Source organism: Lepeophtheirus salmonis, chromosome 13 (genome assembly GCF_016086655.4).
Source record: "Lepeophtheirus salmonis chromosome 13, UVic_Lsal_1.4, whole genome shotgun sequence".
In the NCBI taxonomy this organism is placed as follows: domain Eukaryota; kingdom Metazoa; phylum Arthropoda; class Copepoda; order Siphonostomatoida; family Caligidae; genus Lepeophtheirus; species Lepeophtheirus salmonis.
In genome coordinates this window covers 30,652,278-30,676,348 of record NC_052143.2, presented here as the reverse complement: position 1 = coordinate 30,676,348, position 24,071 = coordinate 30,652,278, and the positions used below count along the sequence as shown (strand labels likewise).

Genomic DNA, 24,071 nt, shown 5'->3' with positions numbered 1-24,071 from the left:
AATGATAACCATTCTGAAGGAATTAACAACCAATTCTCATACTTGCCAGAGAGAAACATTACATATGAAATTAACCCTGGCCAAAACAGCTGGTTTTTTAGAGACAAATAATTAATAAATACTTTATGGATAATAATTTTCATCGGGTTAAAGTAAAAAATATTGATAAAGTCATAAACATTGATGAAAATGAGGAAAAGTCATTTTTTTCCCCCAAAACTTTTTTCTTTCCAGGTTAGTTATTATTAGAAATCACGCGATGCAACTTTTTATGTATTAGTGCTCCAAGCACTAATCAAGATAAAATTTCTATGTATCTTTTTTTAAAACTAGGATTAAGTATTCAGTAATACTATTCGCAATTTCATATTTGTAAAATTTTGAGTATGCGAAGCCTATTCGGATCTCGGATAATACAAATTTATCAATACCTTACCGGAGTACGTTGGATCCAGATCCAGGACCCATTCTATCTTTATTTAGCAATACTACAAGCTTTTTAAGATTAGAAAAATCCTTTGTATCCTTTTTAAGATCCATAAAAGTTCCAGTCCCTAAAGCCTGTTTGTATCCCAAATTAAACAAATTTACATATAGCATACCTGAGTACATTGAATCTGGATTCAAGACCTGTTATATCTTTATTAATCAATAATCTAATGTTCATAAAATATAGAGATAGAGATTTTTAAGATACGGAAAATCCCTTGAATTCTTTGTAAGATGTGTAAAAGTTCTAATTCCTGAAGTCTGTTTGGATCCCAGATATCAAACAATACAAAGTTACCTATACTGTACCTGAATACTTGGGATCCGGATACCAGACCCGTTTTATCTTTATTGAGAACTAAAGGTAGCAACCGGCACTGCCTGGAGTAATTATGCGTTTAATAAAATAAAATAAAATATTTCTTAATTTAGAAGATAGTTCCCCAAAAAATCATCAGGGTTACTCTCAGATTTTCATGAGACAGCTCACAGTCAGACGTAAGTCGTAACTACTCAATACAATAATACTTAGTTATGTCAATTCATATGACATGTTCTCTTCTCAAGAATGAAAGAATAATAATAAGAATTTCAGAAAAAAAAATATTCTGAGATGACTACTTTAGTCTAAAGGAGCGCGCATAAAAAAAATTGTTTTAAAGTATTCTAGGGAAAGATTATACAAAAAAATCAACAAAAACGACATAAATATGAGGGAAAGAAATAAGCTTCAACAAATAATAAGTTGTATTTTGACATAGAAAAATTATATCGATAATTATTTAAAGATTGTTATCATTTAAATTGGTATTATCACTCTCAATCCTAGGTTCGAAAAATGGACCTATCCATTTCTAATTAAGTATGGAAAGGTCTGTTGGAATCTTCATCATCACTTTTTTCATGCATTTCATATTCCTAAATTATGAAAATGTATTCATCCTCTGAAAATCAAAAATAAAGTTTATATCATTCTCCATAAGCTTTGTTAATATTATAATATTCAAACAAGTGATTGAATAAATTTGAAGTTAGCCGCAACTAAGGATTCTAAACTTAATAATTGCGATTTTAGCTTAATGTAAAAATATGGACTAAATCAATAAGTTGAAACAGATTTCAATTTATAAAAAAAAATTAAGTGGACCATCTGGATATCATTATATATGTAAAAAAATGTTATTAAAAATATTTTCCTTAATAAAAATTATCTTGACTTTCATAAGAAGAAATGTTGGTAACTTTCCTCAAAGCTCCTCAAAATTACTGTAATGCAAAGAACTCTATTAATGTTAATCATCCGTTTCTATGTGTCAAAGAGTAATTCATGAATGGACTATAATTAGTGATATTCTCTTAAAAATCTTGATCCAAAGTAAATAATTTCTTGAACGAGAAGTCTAGAAACTCTTCATCTTTAGCTGATCCATTTTTATAATACACTTCACTACACATTTGACATTATCATTAGGAACAATATATTGCAATTATTGGCTAATTATAACAAATAAAGAAATCAAGCCAAATAAATAGTAAATAAAACCCATCCAAGACCTTTCAAGTAGATCTTATGGTAGCCGACAATTTTGAAGCTAATTAGTAACGTGAAGGAAAAAAAAGGTTCTTCTTCTACTGATTATCTGCTCTTTTCCTTGAGTACTTTATAAAATACCAGCGTTTACATTTTTTTTCAAATCTTTACATATACGCACATGAATTATGATATACATAAGAGACCAATTTCAAAACAAACAGAAACAGTGCTCTTTTAATACATGCACAAACTTGCAATATTTAATTAATAATTATTTATTATATCAAAAATATATAAAGTGCACCCTGTATACACGTGAATACTATATACCCTAGCCTCAAATATTTCATAAATACGACTACATTGATCATTATTACAACAGAATAGGTTTATGATATATATCATGGAGCACTAGTTACAGTGCACCCACAGACTTGTTTTCATATATACAGGCAAACAGAAAGAAAAACATTTTCTTAAAAATATAGATTACTATAAGGTTTATAAGGTCCGAAAAATCCCTCGGATCTTTATAAGATCTATAAAAGTTTGAGCCCCTAAGCCAGTTTTTATCTCGGATAGCACTCGTTTACCGATACCGCAACTGGATACTTCAGATTTGGGTCTAAGACCCGTCGTATCTCTAGTTACGGCTCAGATTTTAACTATAAAATGATATCTTCGCCTTTGACAAAAACTAATAATACTTTTTGTAACTTTAATGCCTATATCTAAAAAGGTTTAAATTCTTAGTATCTACATACCTCAATATTGTTTTGTTTTTTTAAAAGTAAAAACATAATTACACATACATAGTTGCGAAGACAAGCATACATTATGATATAAAATATGCACGACTGCATATTCGAGAGGGGTTTCAAGGACATTTGACCATCCTTTACAAGAAGGCAACAATATTTTTTGATGCACGTACATTTTATACCTACGAAAAGGAATAAAGTTAATTAGGACAATATTAGTGTTGAGACTCGGTCCGAGAACGAACTTTTTTTTCTTTTTTGGTTCCATCTTAAGTGATTTTTTTAGTCGACCATTCGTACAAGGAAATTAAATACTTCCAGTAATGAAAGATACTAAGTTTAGAAAAAGAAAAACGGTTGTTGCAAGTGCTCTTTCTTCTTTTTGTTTATAATTTAATTGGTCGTCGTGGTGCTAACTTCTCCCTCTGAAGTAAGCATTCTCGTGAATCTTTGTTGTAAATGGATTTAAAAATAGAAAATAAAATAAATGTATATGAATTGAAATATTATTATAATATTTTCACGGCACTAATACTATTTAAGATGTAGAAGGTTCTCCTCTTTATAGCAATAATTCGTTTTCTCCCATCAAAATCGTATAACAGGAAGCTGATTTTTTGCCTTTACAAAAATGACATGATTAATTATTGAAAAATACAAAATCATATTTAATATTTGAGTGTAACCACAAAAGACGAAGAGTAAGCCCGAGGATTTGTTGCAGAGTTATAATTGTAAGTCCTTCGGGGACTCAGTCTAGAATTGAACACAAAAATCAGAGTTATTCTTGCCTATGCCCTTGTTTATATTCTTTTAGCCATCGTTATAGTTCCAGGCCAACCGTTATAATTTACTCATCTCTATTATACAAATTTGAGAAGTTAAGGGTCATTTTTTTTACTATTTTTCTATGAACAATGTTATAGAACAAATAATTAGTTGCCGATTGATATGAAAAACATTGTCAAAGTCGCCACCATGAGCACACTATACGAGAAGAGGATTGAAATTGTAGCGCTCATCCGTGCAGGTTTGTCCCAGAAAGTCATCGGGAAGAAGACTGGGGCTTCGAGAAAGAGAATTTACAATATCTTCCATGAATTTATGTAACCATGAAAGTTACAGCTGTTTGTACATGATCTAAGGCAATGTAATGTCAGCTAAACTGCTCTCCTCCAAATCATTCTACAAATTGCCAGGGGTACCATGTTGATTTTCGGTTTCTTTTTTTGTAATATGCCCAAAATACTAATGAATTTAATCAAAATTGATTTCTGTCAGCAAATACATTTTCTCTTAATAGGGGCGTCCGCAGAAACATATTTTTGGAAAGGCTTGGTTTTTTTTTATTTTTTTTTATTCTTAAACAACCAAAAATTAAAAATTTTTGGTAAAAAATTTAAGAGCTCAGTATGTCATGACAAAGAAGAGAAGGGAAATACATATACGAAGGTTGTTTGAAAAGTCCTTGCAAATTCCGAGAGATGGTACCTTAAGTTTTTATTTTTTTTTATTTTTATCTTTTAACTCTGACATCTATCCTTAAATAATTGACCGCCTTTAGAAAATTCTCTCTCAACGGTGGCTGAGGACAGCAATGTTGTATAAATTAAATAAATTTCTTTTGAATTTTGGGAAATTGAGGTTTTAAATTTTTTTAAATTGGCTCGTATTGAAGTCATGTTTAGTTAGTAGCATCTCTTGAAAAACACAGACCAACTTTCTGCCAGATCGGTCTATTTTGTTCTATTTGACATTCGTTTGAATCGAGGAAGTGGAGTGACTTTAAAAAAAATGGACGAATAAGAATTTCTAGTGTTTATTAAACATTACATTGTGAAAGGCAAAACGCCTCAGGAGACTAAAAATAAGGTTGCAAAACATTATGGGGACTCTTCACCTTCGATTAGAACAGTTTATAAGTGGTTGCAAAAAATATGGAACACAAGTAACACTGAACGTTCTGGACACCCAGTTGAGTTTACTACTCCATAAATGATTGATAAAAGTAATGATATGGGGATGGATAACAGAAGAATGAAGGTGCTTGAGATTGTTAGTGCTGTGGGCATCTCGAGTTGGAACCCTATTTCCATTAATTTTGGGAGCACAACTTCTGACGTGGGAGCTAGTTTATTTTTGTGATAGGAAAGGACTTTTCTGTGGGCCAATCGTGGGCGGTTTTTTTTTTTCAGCTCAGTTTTCAAACGGTCCAATAACACGAATAATATGCACCTGTAATAGATTTACCCTTTTCCAGATAGTCAATGTGGATTATTCCTTGCAAATTCAAACAGACAGTCGCCATAATCATTCCGGCTGATTCGTTTATTCAAACGAATACCCAACAGAAATAAATATACCGACCTGCCTCAAGGTTGGTGTGCGTTCTTCCAAGATATGCTTCTATCTAAACATAACCTCAAAACTCACTAGTAATGCCATCTCTCGGACTTTGCATGGACTTTTCAAATGACCCTTGTATTTAGAGTTGTAAATCTTAATCATATTTTTTAGCGTGCAAGTTTTGTTGTTGTTGTTGGCAACCTGAACAATATTTTTTATTATTTTTCATCAAGCTGTTATCATTATTTTTTCATTCTTGAGGAGAGAACAACTAAGTAATGAGTTACTACCTTTGAGTGTGCTTATGAAAACAATGTTATTTTCTTATCTGTAAGTATAAGTTGGAAAAATTTGGAAAAATCATTGATTAAGACTCTTTAAAAAAATAAAATCATTCAATAATTATGTACACAATTTTAGCGTTTTTTAAAAAAAATTGAATATATTATTCCAAAAAAGAAAAAAAAACCGTCATTCAATTCACAAAATTTCTATAAAAAAGAATGGCAATAGGGTATCTCTTTTTTTTTTTTTTTTTGGAAAAGGTGATATTATAATTAGAAATATCTCATTTTAAAGAAGAAAAGGGCCATTTTTAACTCTAGCCCAATTAACTGGGTTTGTTATAAATGTCATATATAGAGTGGAGAACATAAATATTTGATCGCTTTGCAATTTTGTAAGTTTGCCTACTGAGATAGACAAAATTGGTCTATAATGTTAATGATAGGTTTATTTTAACAGTGGGATACATTGAATGTATAAAAAAAGTTTTTGGAGGGAGACAAATGCTGAGTACGTAGATTGGTGCTTATATTTCTGACCTCTAATAAACTTTGCCTTTTAAGCTTCATCTGTTGTATAAAGTAGATAGCTTGGTATTTACGTGTATCAACTTTATAAAAAGTTTTGTTATTTACACGTGATTTGAGTATTTTATTGTGTTTTTAAGTATTATTTCCAACAAACAACTAGAATTGGCCCGTGAACACTTTCGTGCAATCATTTTTCGTAACTTTCGATGTAGGTTATCAAGGCAACAATGCATCGACGAACTTAATTACTTATATGACGATCATTCACTATCCTACAGTACAATAAACAACTTGTGCAACGATTCAAGCAAGGCTGGAGTTCCCTCCATGCCGAATTACATTAAGGGGTCCAATATCGATTGTTGTGCCAGAAAATATCAACACTGTGCATGAGCTAATAAAACAAGATTGTCATGTGCCACAGTGGGAGATCCAGACATCTTTGGAGATCAGTATGACCACCATATACAGGATATTGCTAGAAAATATTTCGGTAAAGAAGGCTCGTGACAATTGGTGTCAAGAAGTTCTGTTGGTGATGCACGAAAAGCTGTCTTTAATATTTTCATATTTAAATATGAGCATAAAAAAAAAAGCAATCGTCTGTATTGGTCCTTCAAGATGAGCCAGTGGAATTAAAGAAACGTAGAACAATTAATTATTATTTATCATGACAAAAAAAGTTCTCACACTTAGCATGATTTTTTGGCTAGTCAAAACATCAAAATGATGGTTCATCCACCGTAGAGTGGCAAATGACTTTTTTCTATTACCAAATATCAAAAATCAATTATGTAGCCAGCAATTTCCCTCACCAGAAGAAGGCACTGATGCATTCAAAACGTATGTTTTGGAGTTAGCTAAATCATAATCGAAAACATGATACGAAAACTGGCTCAAACGTATGCAAAAGTATATTGATCAACATGGAGAATATTTTGAAAAGCAATAAAGCCAATTTCGCCAAAAACTACTTGTTTTTTCATTATTAGGTCATAAATCTACATTTCAATCTATGTAAAATTATATTATTAGTTTAGTTTCTATGATTTTAAACGGAATAGGAGTGAAGGATATGTTTTTTAACCTATTACTCACAGCGCGCATTTTATATCCTTACTTTGTTAATACAACAACAATATTGCCAAATATGAATGTTAAAAAATATAAAGTCATATAATATATCATCGTATCTCAACCCCCATGGACATCTTTGTGTAAGGGCAGTTGAGCGACACACCTAAAGATCCTCCTGCAACACAAAAACCGACTTTGGATCCGGAAGGATGTTCCAAATCTGCAAATGGAGACTATTATTAAGACTTGCTCCCTATCTGAGGTAGAGTCGAGGCTTTTAGTGACGCTAAATGAGATTATATTGAATAATAATAATTTTTATTTTAATACATTTATTTGGCATTGGTTTTGATTAAATGGGATGATTCGTTTGGGAGAAAATCCATTTTAAAAATACCGTGTTGCTTGATAAATAAAGGTCACATATATGTATATTGAAAGCGAAATTCCTTTTTACTTTCTCTATACGATTACACACCAACAATAGACAAATGAGTAGAAAAAGATATTAGAAGTACATATTATTATCATTCTTTTACTGCAGTAGTCATTTTCTTCTTTTACTAAAGCAGTTAGGCATAAAAAGTCTACAACTCTCATGTACATTCTTGTTAGAGAATAAATAAAATAAAGCATAAATCACTTATTTTTAACAAGGCTTCGTATTCAAAGAACATCCACATATGAATATATACTTACATATTATCAAGAATGAGCCCTCGAAAAATATACAGATTATTTTTCGTCAATCCTTTTTTACATACAAATATATGTACAAAGTTTTTTATACCATGAAACTTCATCTTGAATTTTCAAAGTTACTTTTTCGAAAGAGAATAAATGTATGTACATTTTTTAATTTCTTTCGGGAAACTAAAAAGGGGACACGAATCCTTTATATATTATATATTTACAATTGTATATCTATTTACGTAGAAGTTTCGGGTAAACGTGCCTGTTTTTTGCCTTTGTTCTCCCCTTGTTCATGTAACAATATTTTCCCCTCCATTACCCTGATATTCTTGCTTTTGTTTCTCTATCCCATTCTCTTTCTATCTGTGTACAATTTACATACGAGTATATATAGAGAAAATCCCTTTTTTGTAATAATGATGCTCTTAAAATTACATTACTGTAGCAAGATACTGTATTTTTATATCCCCATAATGGGGAAATCTGTTGATATGAATACACAATCTAATATACGCTTTTTATAAGGGACGAAGGAGTCAAAGAAAGGATAGCATTCGTAAAATGTTAGTTACTTCTTACTCAAGGCTCTTTAATAGAAGGAAGGTAGGGGCACTCGGGCTCTACGGATGAATATTTTCATGCGCGGACACTTTGCCCAAAAGAATTCAAGTATATTATAATTTATGTGTATGTTTCCTATATGATTGCCCATACCGTTGGACTTTGGATCCATAATCTTTGTATGGTTGCTTCTTTTGAACCGGGTCAATTAAGATTTTAAGTGTTAATTATTGGAGGGGGGTAATATAAGGGGTACTTATTCTATACCCAAAACCCAAAAATTGTATTTTGAAGCACAATGAGACTAGATAGGCTGTTGAGTTATAAATCAAAATGGGGTCGCAGACAAACAATTTTATGAATAACAGGTCATATTCTGATTGGGGGGGGAAATACCTCTCTCCTTTTTTTTTTTTTTTTTTTTTCAGGTGGAAAAAAAATGAATTTCCATTGGAATTTGGATTTGTAGATCAAATAAAGTTTGTAGAAATTTGTCTGGAAATTTCTTTAAATATAAATTTGACACATAAAAATTGATGTTAATCCAAGTATCTGTTCTTTTCTTAATAATTTTTCATTTTTTTAATGCAACAAAAGTCAATTTTAAATGCTTACGAAGAAATGCCACTAAACAATGGATTTTGTACATGAAATTTGAAACCCTAACAGTACAATTGATTATTTTCAATTTCTGGAAGACTTTGTTACTTAATCTTTGCAATGCTTGCAAAAATGAATCAGTTATTGAGGATTATTTTTTCTACGACATTATTCTCCATAATTTTTTTGGTTTTGCAAGTAGGAAAAAAATCTTGGTAGAGTTATGTTCCTCTATACAATGCCAATATATGATATATGATTATTTTCGTGCAAAACAGTTTTGTTGCAATTTTCTTTGCGAATTTCGATTTGACAATTTTTTGACAAAAATTAAAGATGCACCTCACATAAAAATAAAAAAATCCTGCATATAAATTGGTATGTTATTTAAAATTTATATAATTATAATATTTTTTTTAAATTCATAATAATACATTTATTGTAATGCTCGACCGCACCAAAGGGGTCTGAATATTAAGAAAAAATAACATTCACCATTGTCAATTTTATTTTCCGCTCCTTCCTTGGCCCGAGCTACGCTGAATAACCCTCTACTAATCAAATATATATTTGTGTGGTGATAACATAAAAGCAAGATGAGATTTTTTGATGAAACGGAGAAAAACACATTATAAGTTTTTTACTTCTATGAAAAACCGAAGAGAATTTTTTAAAGAGTCAAATAGAATATTTACCCATCGAAAAGCTGTCCAACAAGTTATTAATATTATTGATATTTGTTTCAATTTTTACATGAACATATTATATACAAGTTTAGTGAGTTTAATCGTGTGGGTATTTGAACTTAAAATCGAATTTTGTTATCACCAATTTGATCAATTTCAGCTGGTGATGCTTGTTCTTGACCAACTCATCCCTTTCTTCTATTCATAATTCTGGCAACATGAATACTTGTACACTCTTCGTTAAAAAAGATTTCACGTCATGACCTTTCACCTTCACAAATTTGAAGGATTAAATTTTGGGGGGGGGTTTGCTTTTGTATTTTTTTTTAATCTCAAAAATCCATTGCTATTAACAAAAAATTTAATTTTTCGGGGAAACGATTTCAAAAATCCATATCTACTCTTAAAAGTTAAACTTTTTGGGAAAAAAATTTCAAAAATCCAGAGCTGTTCACATGAAATGATATTAAAATTAAATTTCAAATAAAAAAAATTTTCGAAAAAAATTTCTAGTCTTCAATTTTTCGCATAAAAATTTCAAAAATTTGCTATTGACAGTAAATTAAATTTTTGGAAATAAATTTCAAATATTATATTTTCTAGTAAGAATGAAAAATTCATTCTTTAATTCGGGGTGGGGGGGGGGCTACAGCCCTCCAGCCCTCCCCTTGCGGACTCCCCTATGAGTATTTCTTCATTGAGACAACTGTTAAAACAGGAAAACAGTCAGAAATTTATTTAATTAGTCATCTTACCTCTTGTGTGGGTAGGGACTTGTGCGACACATTAAAACACCCAATACTTTTTCTTATAGTTTAGAATCTTCATTTGATTTAAGATACTTATATTGCCCCCAATATGGCCTCTTTCAAATAAAATATATAAACTTATTATTCTTTTATTGTGACAATCAAAGAATGATCAATTAATCAATTAAGAAAGTTTTTGAAAAAAATAATAATAACGAAATGAATGCAAAACAAACAAGAAACAAATAAATAATTACAATATGCTGCCTTGAAGTATGTACAATCTAACAAACATAATTAGGCCAGGTTTGTTGTAAACAAACAAGGAATAAAAATACCTAAAAAATAGTTGTATTTGTAGAGAATGGAGAATATATGTTGAAATGGAGAGAATATTATACACTCCGTTGACATACAAATAAATACAAACAAATCAATAACGTTGTGTGCGAGGGGTAGCCCCCAACAACACGACGGATTTTTCTCTTTACAGACCACTCACCTTTCTTAGTATTGGAGGGTGAAGGAAGTATTTAACAACTACAACCGAGAGGTTGACCAAAGTCAGGAAGAAACATGAGACGTAGACGATAGAATCGTACACTCTATACAAAATAAATAGAGAGGACTAAAGGGTTTTAAACATGTGCTCAAGTCAATACAAAAATATGAAACAGAGTAATATTTATTGGTTTATATACATTGCAGTGTGAATTTAAGGTTAATGAGTGTAACATACATATTGTAAGGAAATGAAAGGTCTAATCAAAAATGTTTAGAAATGTGCTACTGCGTATCTTGAGAGGGTCCTCTTGAGCTGCCCGCTGATTCCTTTATCCGAAGGTTCCACAACATATGAAAAAAGTAAGCTGTTGTATAGACATGTGAAAAGTGTCGAAATCCAAGTGAGTGTAAAAACCAGGCCTGATAGAATATCATAAAAATATGATAACTTTGAGAGAAAACATATGTGGACATTCAATCAAAAAGTCTTAAACAAAAATCACCTTACATCTTATACAATAGCTGAAGTAATAAGTTATGTTTTTTTTGCCCCCTTTATTTTGACAATGAAATTAACATAGTTCGGATTAACCGATTTAGATGGTTCCAAACGGTTTTCTGGCGAATCTTCAGTTCTTGAGCAATTGAATAAGGTCTCACATATCGGTCCAACTCGATGAATTTCATTATTTTATGTACATTTCGACGTCCATATTACCGGAACGGAATCGATGGAACCACAGCTCTACTATTGAATTCGATACTGTATTGGGTTCATAGACAGCACAATTTTTGTGGCCGCCTGCTTCGCCTTTTCACTTTGGTCGTAGTGACACTGAAGAATGTATCAAATACATATTTTTTTTTACTTCCATTTTGGAATGTTGTAAAATGCTTCACCAAACACAAGACTGTAAATGAACTTTTTTTAAATGTACGGTTAATCTTTAAGCATACTTTAAGTTACTTTTGGTGCAATGCATTAATCGATAGATATAGCTCACTTAAGATATCTACTGATAAACGCTCTGACCGTTTTACTTAACCTAATATTTATTATTTCTCTGCAAATTGTCTACTTCAGCAATTTAAGTAGCATATTAAGGGCCAATACAACCAGGTCCGGTTTTACTGTGTGTAAAATTTTAAGAGTATTGTCAAAATAAAGTGAATAAACGCTGAGAACTTTTTACTTACCCCATTATTTTAAAACATTAACCATAAAATGATATTTGATAAATATCTCTTTGTTTACTTTATTATTCATGAAATAGCAATTGAATATTTTTTCTTGTCGTCATAATAGTTAATGAATGGGTTTTCTTTTGAATAGTAATATTTTTTATTACATGGAAATCAGTGTATATGTTGTATACAAGTTGCAACTTGTATAAGCAAATCTTATGTGTTTGTAAACATGTAAAATGAGATGAATAATGTTAAATGAAGGATTTAGAGTATTCGGTATGAGGATAATGTAATTTTTAACATTTCCATGGATGATACATAAATTAATTATATAATTTTTGATCCTCTTAATTCAAATTACTAAAATATATGTATTCTGTGGCACATTATTAAGTTCAAATGCCCACAGTAATATCACTCATTAATAAACGATAACCAAGTAACTTAAGTTTTTGATTTCTACTTCTTTGTAGGCTATAGACGTCTATATCACAGACAACAAGATCGATCAAAATGAAATGACAGCATTAATTAATAGTTGGTAATTTGAATGACCAATGGTGTTATAAATAATGTTGTTGTTTTTTTAAGACAAATAAATTGCAACTTGTACAATTTCATAATACAAGTTGTAACATGTACATAATCAAGTAATTTACTTTTATGCCATGAAAAATATTTTATATTATATTCCTCTTAAAATTTTTAGTCATTTTAAGATATTTATGCATATATCAATATATTCTTTAATAAATGTTTCAAATGTCAATAAGTCAAATTGTACCAATTATCTGTCCTTTAAAAATTAAAAAAAAATTAAACCCCTCTCTACAAGTGGATCTTTTCAACTAATATTAGAATAAGTTACTCCAGTTTATCAATTGTATTCCTGAAGGTAAGACTTTAAGTATATTTCAAACACGAAAATAGGTTGTTGTTACAGTATATTATGTTACCGTATTCAGGATTTTAAACTAGGCTTACATTTATCAGCTGTATTTTGGAACCCATGCATAATTTATTAGGCCATGAGGGATTATAAAATAATAGTAGCATTTTTACAAAAATGTGATGGGGACATTATAAAGGCCTTCCGGTTACAGTTCTGGTGTGTAATGGTAAAATAATTCTCCGAAAATGGAAGCCCTAAAATCTTCATCTCGGCGAAAGCTCTTGCTCAAAAGATCAGTGTGATTGATATACTTTATCTTGCAGACAAGGCCTGAGAGGATCTAAATCGCATAGTCAATTGCAAAGGATAGAGTCTTCTCAATAATTATGCTAATAAAAATTCGGAGAATTTCACTTATGAAAATTGAAATGATATGAAATGGATAAATATCGTCCTTTATCTTTTTTGATGTCACAAGAACTGAGAAAATCTGTGTTGTATACATCAAAGATTACTTTACCCCTCACCTCAGCTATTGACATTAAAGTCTGGTTTTCTATCTTTTCCCACTCCTTCTGAAACCTTTTAAAAACTTGAATATCAGCTCCAGACCATTCATTAGACCAGTATTGCTATTTATTATTTATAAAAACATAGTGGCTCTCATGAAATGTTGAACATCCCAATCTTATAGCAGCTGGTGGATAGCTTTTTGCCTTGGTCTTACGAATTCCAGAGATTAACTTAGGAATAGCGAGAAGTTGACTATTACTGAATGCAGATATATTTACAGGTACACGATCGGTAATTTTTTAATTTCTCTCAGGTCTTTCAACAATTTGCCTTCCCAATGTAGAGTTGAAGAAATTTAGTACCAAATGTGGCTTTCAATTGCTGTACATTAACTTTAAATGAAAGATCAATGTCCTTCTCTTAATATTGTGTAGGTTTATTTTAAAGATTTTGCGGTTTGATTTATTAAAAAAATATATATATTACGCACTTTAAGTAATATGTTAAAAAAATATCCTTCCCTCCGATTCCGTTTAAAATCAAAGAAACTAATTTAAGAACAAAGTTACTTAAATATTTTTTAAAGATAGTTTACTTATATAAAATTTATGAAATGCATTTAATCATATCTGTTTGTAGATTGAAGATATCAAAAGAAGAAGACAAGTTTTTTGAAAAAACGTCAATTTTCAAAACTGTAAGGTCGACCTCTAAAACTTTTTCAAAATTTATCAGTCATCTTTTTTCCCCAAATACATATTTTTACTCTATGAGAGCTCAACTTTTCCAAAAAAAATGTTCCAAATGGACCAGTTTAATGAATATTTAGGAATACGTAATATTTTCATGGGAAATCAAATTACCTAGAGACAGTTTGTATTGTATTTATTTAATTATTTATTTGATTTACTGCATAGACCTAGTTTAAAACCTAGTACAAGCCTGCAATTCTAGGAAAAAGAAAGGGCTTCAACTACGCAAATAATACTTTCAAAACTGCCTCGAAATATAGCATAAACCATTTTATATAAAAATAAATTTTTTTAATACAAGCTCGATAAGATAAATCCAGATAACTATAAAAACCCTAATTTAAAACAACATTGACATAAAATAGTTGAAAATTAGGTATGATAAGTTTAGTCAAATGAAATGTAGATTTCTTTACATTTTTTCCTTCAATACTTATCTCCTTGACAATAAAAACAATGTTTACATGACGGTCGATCTCAACGATTTCTATTATTATTATCCACATTTTCGAGCGTGGTGCTTCTTTGACTTCAAAATTATCGAAAAGTAATCGACGAAACCAAAAATGGCATTGTTGGCTCTTACAATATCAGGACCATAAACAATATTTACTTAACCAGCTGCCTGGGTTGCATTTTCGCTTTTATTAAAGAAAAGCTGTAAAATATGGATTATTTTCTCTTTGCTGGTATCCATCTTTGACACACACTCTAACAATACTGAGTCAAAGAATTGCAAAATTTCCCAAGTATTTTTGTCAGTACAAAATTGTATCTTTATAACACCATCTAGCGTTAATTAATGACACTTATACAATGCAAGATATACATAACTAAATTTATTGGAAACATAATGGAATTCTTTTTAACATACCTATTATACCTACCAGGCAACCTTTATTATTTACTCATCTTTATTATCTAAATTTTAAGAGGTTTAGTATCCTCTTTTAAGAGGTGCCACAACAGTAACTGCGCCCTGAAGACCTGCGCCATCAATGCCTGGACCTCCGTGAACCCCAAAGACATCCAGAGGGAGCTGGCAGCTCATCATAAATTAGGGGCGGATACATTGACTAAAACATGTTCTTTTTGGTCAAAAACTCCAAAAATAAACAATAAAAAATGGATTTTCTAGTAAAAGTCCCTTAATTTGGGGGAAGGGGGCAACAGCCCCTCCAGCCCATCCCCTGTGGACACCCCTGCTATAACGATAATTTTAACACAAGACATATTCCCCGCCTTTTTATGGTTTTTGATGATTTCGGTTCGAACTTTAATCTTGATCAAATTAGCTATATAGCTAGGAGAAGAAGAAAAAAAGGAAAAAAAAAAACTATCAATATGATTGACTTATCGTGAATCAGTCATGGATTAATGAACTTTCTAGTTAGGCAGGTTCTTCTTTGATTTTGAATTATATACATTCAGTTGATTCATCATTTTTTGGGATTTCAAATATTCTTCCAAAATGGAAGAGTTGCTTAAAATACCACGTGATGTTGATATAAAATTACAGCTACGACAAATATTAGATCTTTATTATTGTACAAAGTTTATGTGAGTTGACCAAAAGGAATTTCTCATCTGAAATGACAATCTGAGTACTAGAGGTTACAGGATTGGAGCTTATGCTTCTCCAAATAATATTATAACTCATTGACTATACATTTTTTATTTATTTTATCATTATTTTCCTTTCTTTTCTTTTTCTATACAACAGTAAAACTCGAACCGATAATATAAAAACACGGTGAATATGTTAGACGGCAAAAGATAGCTTGGATTGTAGGACTGAAGCAACGATTTATCGGTCCATAGGACTGTTGAATGGTAAAAAATGTTCGTACCGATACAAAAAAGACTGAAAGAGAGGGGGAAGACTGATTAGGAAATCAGTCCTAGGCGATTCAACAATAGCCTCTGCTATTGCTCTCAATGACATTCTGAGTCTTAATGAAGGCTCGAAACTTTGCTATAAACATGTGAGAGATATCATGTCTTACTTTAGCTACCCACATGATCAGCTGCTTGAAATAAACAAAGATTGTCTGTACTGTTATATCAGCTGATATAAAGAAGTTGACTATAAGACTATTTAAAGTAAAAGGATATGTTTTTAGAGCGACTTCTATTCAGCAAAAATTGACAAGATCTCAAATTGTAAACACTAAGAGGAAGTCAAATTTAGTAAAAAAAATTCTTACTACTTCGTGGCATCCTTTTATTGTGATAATAACTTCGCTTTGAATTTTCACATTTTATAATGTTTTCAGTCAAAGTAATTGTTTAAAATGCAATTGAGTTTTGCAGCAATGCTAGCTCCGAGCATCTGCAAACAAGTCATACTTGACGTTAAAGAATCCCTATTGTATAATTTAAAACAGCTGAATTTACGTATTATTAACTCAATAAGGGCATTATAGACGATTTTTATATTGACTTATACAAACCAAGGACTTCAATTCAATGTATACTATTTATAATATAAATAGATAAATAAATATATATTTCTCAATGTAGTAATATCCACATAATAATTAACAGTTGGAAATAAGAAAAATACAGAAGGCTATCTTCTATAAGTTTTTCCATTTTTTTCATTTTCTCATGTTGGTCGAGGTTACGAGTTGATAAAAAAGCTCAACGTACAAAAAATCATTCTGAAAAACATTTCACGGACCCACTTATCACATCGTTTGACACAATTTTAAACGATTTTACCTCACGACATTTTTACATAAAGCCATTTTGCCTCAAGGATATTTCGCCTTAACATATAAATAAATGAAGTTTATACATCGTTATTATTCTTGTTTTTTTAATTAAAATTGCATTATGCAGTATGTATTACTATAAAATGCATTAAATATATATGAGCTTTTCTATTATGAATAGTCCATTATGTATAATGATAGCTACTAACAGAGAAGTGATTCGAAATTCTTCGTTTGGAATTGTTGCCGTGTTTATTTATTTTTATTATTATACTAATTTTATTAATTACTTTGTCTCTGTTTCTAATCATTAGATAGTAAGATTTTGTTAGTGTATACATTGAAATTATATGGCATGATTCCACTATTTTTCAGACAGAAAACAACCATTTTATGCGTTTTATAGTAATATACATGACATATTTCATAAAACAATCTAAGGGAACGCCAATTTCAACCAAAACTAACAAAAGGTGATTCATAGAGAACGAAATATACTTTATGTATATGGATTTCACCAAAAGATCCCTAGGTTAGATGGAGTAATTGTAATACTATAATGTTTACTTATACTTAATCAGTGCAACTCCATCAAACCAATTAAAGGAACATTAAAAAATAATCTAATTTTTTTATATATTAAGGCGAAATATCCTCCTAAGGTAAAATGGTTGAATGCAAATGTCCTGGGGCAAAATAGTTTAAGGCAAAATTACATTGTGGCATAAGTAACAAATAATTTTTTTTTGTTAATGAAAGACGGAGTGTACCACTGAATGTTGGTTAGGGATTTATTATTATAAGTTCTTATTGTACCCAAAGTATAATTTCGGATCAATATCGGTATATTCATACCTATGTTCTTGCTAGATAAGTAGTAGGATTTGTGTTTAATTTCTTCTTTACGCTCTCATATCAACTTGAAGCTATTCTAATTAAACATTCAGAAAGCTAAAGCCCATTCCACTTAAATATTCTTCAAATTGTCCAGTTGACCATATTAATGTTGTTGTATATGGACAGCGCATATTTTTCAACTCAAATTAAAGCTGTGAACTTTATGGATCTTGTTATGATATATTTGGTGTAAAAAATTATTGAAGATTCACCCAATAGACACCAAGTTTTAAAACCCTTGCATTTTTTCAAATATGCAGTAAATAGGACCAAAATATCATGTGAAATTAAATAAATTTCACACTGCACAGTGCAATTCTTTTTGGAAAGATATACATAGATGTAAGGAAATAATATTTTTTACAGATTTATGTGATAAATTAACGTTAACTCACATTAAATATATATATATCTAAGATGAAATTTATAAGGCATTGAGGAAGATAATGTCATAAAATTTGTTATTTTTATATTTATATCATTCCTGGAATAAATATGATATGCCTCCAGGGACAATAAATGATCAACTCTGTACATTTATTACAAATGAGTTTTTGATGCTCGTTAAAGATAAAAATGTAATAAAAAATTACATTTATTATTTATCAATCGTCTTGCGGTTAGAGGTGCCCAATAACGTCGACCCATTGTAAGAAATGAAAAATATTAATATTAAATCAAATATTAAAATAGTGAATAAGAAACCAAAATAGTAATTCAAAAGCTTTCCAACATATTTTTTTTTTTTTTTTTTTTTTTTGAAAATTAACACTAAGGTCATGGGGATCTTAAATAGTTGTGCATCAGGTAAGAATATTTTCCTTATAGGGCTACAAATAGGAAAATATGACAAGGTATGAAAATAAAAAAGGTGTGGGGATGACAAAATAACCAAACTTAAGCTAATTGGAAAGGTCTATGGCCTTCTGATAATACTTAAATTTTCTAGGAAATGAATTATTTTTTATTTTTAATATATTCATTCATTCTATACGATACATTTTAAAAACAACAAAACACTAATATCATACATTTAATCCATCCTTAAAAATATAATTTCACCTAGAATATTAATTATAACTAGACTCTAAAAATTGTTCTGAGATTAAAAGTACAAATATATAAATGGTTTTATAATAAAATGAAATTAATTGACGTAGGTGTTAAATATAAGAATGCTGCACGTTTCAATGGGAAAAAAGAAAAACTTTTTTCTTTTCTTCTTCACCCCTTCATATGTAGGTAAGTAGAAGAAGATGGAATTCATAATATTTTTGTCACATGCTCACTAAAAAAAGTCCATTTTTGAAATGGACAAAAAAAAAAGTGCAGTTCAAAAATAAAATTTAAGATTCCTTACGTAAAGCTATAAAAAAAATGTCTCCCTTCTACAAAAGAGAAAAAAGGGTTTTAATAAAATAACCCAAAAAAAACTTGGCTCTAGGACGAAGAACCATGTAAGTCCCAATGAGGGTTTAGGCAAAAAATGTGGGAAATGAGTACCCTGGAATTTATGCATGACCCTTTATAAATTGGTTTTTACGAAAACAATTTCAGCCTGCTTTTATTTTGACGGCATAAGCAGAGTTTAAAATTTATTTTAGAGGGGATTAAAAGTTTAAAATTTGTAGTGGAGGGGGGCAAATTGTCTTTATTTCTATACTAAGTATTTAAAATATACATAATCATATAATTAATTTTGAAGGTCAGGGGGCCCCTGGCACCCTCCAAACTCCGCCTAGGCTTGAAGCATCACATATGTAATAATGTTACTTATCCACAAAACTAAATACAAACATATAAAATTTGTAATTAGATTAGCAGAAAGTTGGAACCTTCCTATAATAACCATGAACGAACACTGCAACAAAGCAAATGTTTTCGCTGCTATCAAAGAAAAATGAATAGTATTTGTATTGTTTGTAATATATTTACGTTTACAGAATGTTAAATTTTATGATTCTGTAGTTTTCTTTTTGTCATTTAGGCATTAATGATCTCTTTATATATTATTATAAATTGATAGGGTTGGCTGTTGAGATGGGGAGGATTTCTCTTTATAAAAAATGGTTATTTCTTTAAAATTCATGGGAATTTGATAGACTTTTCAACAATAATTATTAAATTGATTTAAACTTGGAAGATTGTTTCATGGTAGCCCTTTATTATCAAATTTGAAAGTAACTTATATTTGAACAAAATACGAGCAATTTTCCTCCATGGCAATTTTCTCCAGTACAATCTTCCACGAGCAATTTTCCTTGTACTTTATAGGAGGTTTCGTAATTTCACATTCACGTTATTATTGGGATTTTGATAGGTATTTGAACAATAATATTATTATTGATATAATTGAGGTTAAGGAAAAATCGTTGATGGAAACACTTTAATCTCAATTTGAAAGTGTCTCGAATATATATTGGAGGTTGCGTTAGTTTCAAAATAAGGGTTCACTATAAAATGATTGCGGTAGAAAGGTTGCAGCAAAAACGTTGGGCTAATATCGTATGCAATTTTGTGCAATTTATATTATATTCGGAAGATAAAACTATTGAATGATGAAGAAACATGCCAGGATAGAACCCTTCTAATCTATATTACACCCTGGACTACAGGTTGTGTAGGTGAACTGCTAGTCCAGCGTAAATTATAGCATGTTAGAAGGGTTCCTTGGTGCTTATAAACGCGGCGGTGGGAGTTTAAACTCCCTTGGGGCTTATCAATTCACTTGTACATTCTGTGGGCTGAAGTGTATTTTGGTATAATAGAAGGGTACCTCGATGATCATGGAAGCGGTGGCGGATAAATTCAACTTGCCTTGCAGCCCAGCAGTTCAACTATACAACCCTGTGGGCTAACGTGTATTATAGATTAGAAGGGTTCTATCCTAGAATGTTTCTTCATCATTCAATAGTTTTATCTTCCGAATATAATATAAATTGCAACAAAATTGCATACGATATTATTGTCTTGCAATGAAATTAAACACGATCATATTGCTTGACGACGATATTAGTCACAACATTTTTGTCTCACAATGATAATATACACAACGATATTACCCCCAACGTTTTTGCCGCAACATTTTTACTACAATCATTTTACCGGACACCCAAAATAAGGATAAGGATGATACGATTTATTGTAGTGGGGAACATTGTAAAGGTGAATTGAGATCTCATATTCTTATGAATTAACTTTTATCAATAAAAGTAGAGCAAGGTTTGGTTGTATGTCTGTTTGTTTGTCTGAGGAGGTCACATTTAACACAACGAGCGTATGTTAAAATACCTCAGTGCGTCATATCAAAAAAGAAATAAAAGGAAAGAACATATAAAAAAAATGAATGGTACTTTATACGAGGTGTAAGGACGAGCGCGTATAGTTAAAGCCCAATGCATCATATTAAAAAAGAAAAAGGGATCCTTTTTTCTTTCTTTTTTTCTCATCAAACTCTGATCATTATTATTTCGATCTGAAAGAGAGAAAAACTAAGTTATCAGTAACTACGTATGAGTTTGCTTATGAAAAATGTGGGGTAACACTGTTAATTTCTTGTTTATAAGTGTAAGTTTGGAAGATTTGATCCCTTGGTTCCCCACTTTGGTACAATTTTTATAGTTTTAACAATAAAAAAATTAATTTTTTTCTCTAAAAAATAGTAAAAAAATAAAAGAGAATGGATATGTTATTAATTGTAAATCCAAAGCATTTTTAGTGTGCAAGGTACGTTGTTTTTGGCAACCTGAACAATGATTTTTTTATTATTTTCTCTTTAAGCTGTTATCATTATTATTTCCTTCTCTATGAGAGAACAACTAAGTAATGACAAACCACGTAAGAGTTTGCTTATGAAAAATGTGAAGTAATACCGTTAATTTCTTGTCTGCAAGTTTAAGTTTGGAAGATTTGGGCCATTAGTTTTCACAATAAAAATAAATTATTTTTCTCTATAAAATTGTAAATTTCATTATTTTTTGAGGAAAGAAAGCAATTCAAATTTAGTCCGTGCTGAAAATTTTTAACCTTTAAGGTTTAAAAAAATTTTATGTCTAATTAATAAAAAAGAATTTGTTAAACTTGATATTTATGTAAAATTAGAGGGAAAAAATCATTCAATTGTGTCAAAAAAGGCCAACTCCCCCAAATAAAAAAAATCCTTCGGACGCCCCTGATAACTTCACCATTATATAATTTGCCTCCCCCTAGTGGTACAAATCTTATTTTATCCATTTTTTACATACATCCTCCTCCAGACACGCCTAGAAGGAGTAGTCCAAGGGGTTCGTGTTTGGAGAAAAGGGCGGCGACATATTGAGATTCCAAAAGTCCAGAATGTTGTCTCGTAGGAAGGCCCGGGTCTTAGCGGTGCAATGAAACAGAGCTCCATCATGAGTGAAAACAAAGTGGCCCCCTAACATTTATCTTGTCTAAGTTAGCACTTTGTTATCCAGAAGTTTGATGTAAGCATCTGTAATGAGCTGCTCCTACCTCTCCATAAAAATAGGAGGATAGACTTCGCTTGCGCCGGCTCCAACGCCCAAGACCATGGTTCCAGCTGGATTTCTTGTTCTGAAACATGTCTCACTGAAGCTGAGAATTTGTCTGCATGTTCGGTTGGGATGTAGAGGCTGTTCTGCTTATTCAAAGTGCATCAACGGTTAAAAAAAATTCCGAATTTAAATTGACCTTGAGAAAATTTAGAATCTTCTTCGTCCCATTCCAACCGCCTCAGCTTGCTCTGTTTAGAGATCAGATGTCTTGTTGTCCTCCTCCGTGATTGGGCACCAATGTCATTCCAGATTGAAAATAATAAAATGTGACCCACTAGATAAGATCATTCCTGTATGTAAAGGTTGCATACTATAACAAGGGCGTTTGCAGGGGTAGGGCTGTAGGAGCTGCACCCCCCAAATTAAGGTTTTTTTATTCTTACTAGATAATGTGATATTTTAAAATTTATTTGTCAAAGAATAGATATGGTATTTTTGAAATTTTTATCCCAAAACTTTAATATTTAAATTTTTTTGAAAAAAAAATTTAATTTCTTCTGAGAACAGCTTTGAATTTTTCTCTGGAAAATTTATTATTTGAAATTTTACTTTATAAATTATTTTTCCAAAAAATTTCATTTTTTGTAAACAGCTCGGGATTTTTTAAAATTTTTTTCCAAAAAATTAAATTTTTTGAGAATAGCTATTAATTTTTTAGCTTTTTCTCCTTTTGTCTTTCTAAAAATGGAATATTTATATTTATATATATAATCCTGCGGACGCTTCTGTCTTAGAATAAGACAATGGACTCGTGGACATCAACTCATATCAATAAGGATGTAGAATGATGGTCTATGAGTATGTAACAATAAAAAAACTATAACAATAAATGAAGCCAAAAACGGTGAGAGTAGGACGACACAGAAAAGAAATAAAAAGCCATGCTACTAAGAAGGTGGAGCTAGAGGAAGAGGGGGGGGGAAGGGGGAATAAACTTTTTTTTTTAGTTTTTTTCATAAGCACTTTCTTCTTCCTTCCCTCTTTTTCCCATAAGAATATACAGCAGCCCTGTTATTATTTAGTACAACTAGTAGTCTCATGTTCTCAACAACACCTCAACCTTGAGGAACGTGCAGTCAAAATAATAGACAAAACATATTTGTATAGCCAACAATTGAACTTTCCATGAATGGGAATCAGCTTCCTAAGTATTCCTAGAGCCTTTTTCATCCTCAGTAAAAGGATACTGCTCATACTACGACGATCACCAACCTCTGGAGGATATCAACGCATCTCGGTACGTTTTGAAAGACTAGGGAAAAGAAACAGCTTATTAGTAGTTTAAGTAAGTTGAACAAGTTACAGTTATGGTCATTGTCAGATAGATCTGTGACTATGGGAGGGGTGTTACAATCATACCCTGGCTAAAAGCATGTTGTCAAATTTATCGAAAAGAAGTAGATTTATGTAAAATTATTTAAAATTTTAGGTGTCAATATATTTTTAAATATTAACCGTCAAAATATTTTTTTTTAAATTTTAACTGTTAAAATGTTCTTAAAACTGTAATGGAAAAAATACTCATATAAAAAATTTTCTGTCAAAAGGCATGTTTATGAAACATTTTGAGGTTCAAAATGTACTTAAAATTGTAACTGTCGAAATTGTCTTAAAACTTTTACAATTAAAATTTTATCTGTCAAAATGTTCTTAAAACCCACTTTAAGGGTCAAAATATTCTTAAAACTTTAAATGTCAAAATGTCATAAAAAATTTAAGGGTCAGTTGTTTTTCAAATGATAAC

General features: G+C 30.6%; 1 protein-coding gene across 3 annotated transcripts in view; it reads left to right on the top strand.

The window, feature by feature from the left end:
* The window catches only part of LOC121128507 (uncharacterized), a 127,029-nt gene that overhangs the window by 66,706 nt on the left and 36,252 nt on the right, over positions 1-24,071 (top strand). The window contains exon 1 of one of the 3 annotated variants that reach the window (XM_071892816.1): positions 21,642-23,564. The exons of the other annotated variants lie outside the window; for them this stretch is intronic. Within the exon in view, the coding sequence (XP_071748917.1) occupies positions 23,457-23,564 (108 nt within the window). The 5' untranslated portion in view covers positions 21,642-23,456. Of the gene's footprint in view, positions 1-21,641; positions 23,565-24,071 lie in introns of those variants that run through there. 3 annotated transcript variants of the gene reach the window in all.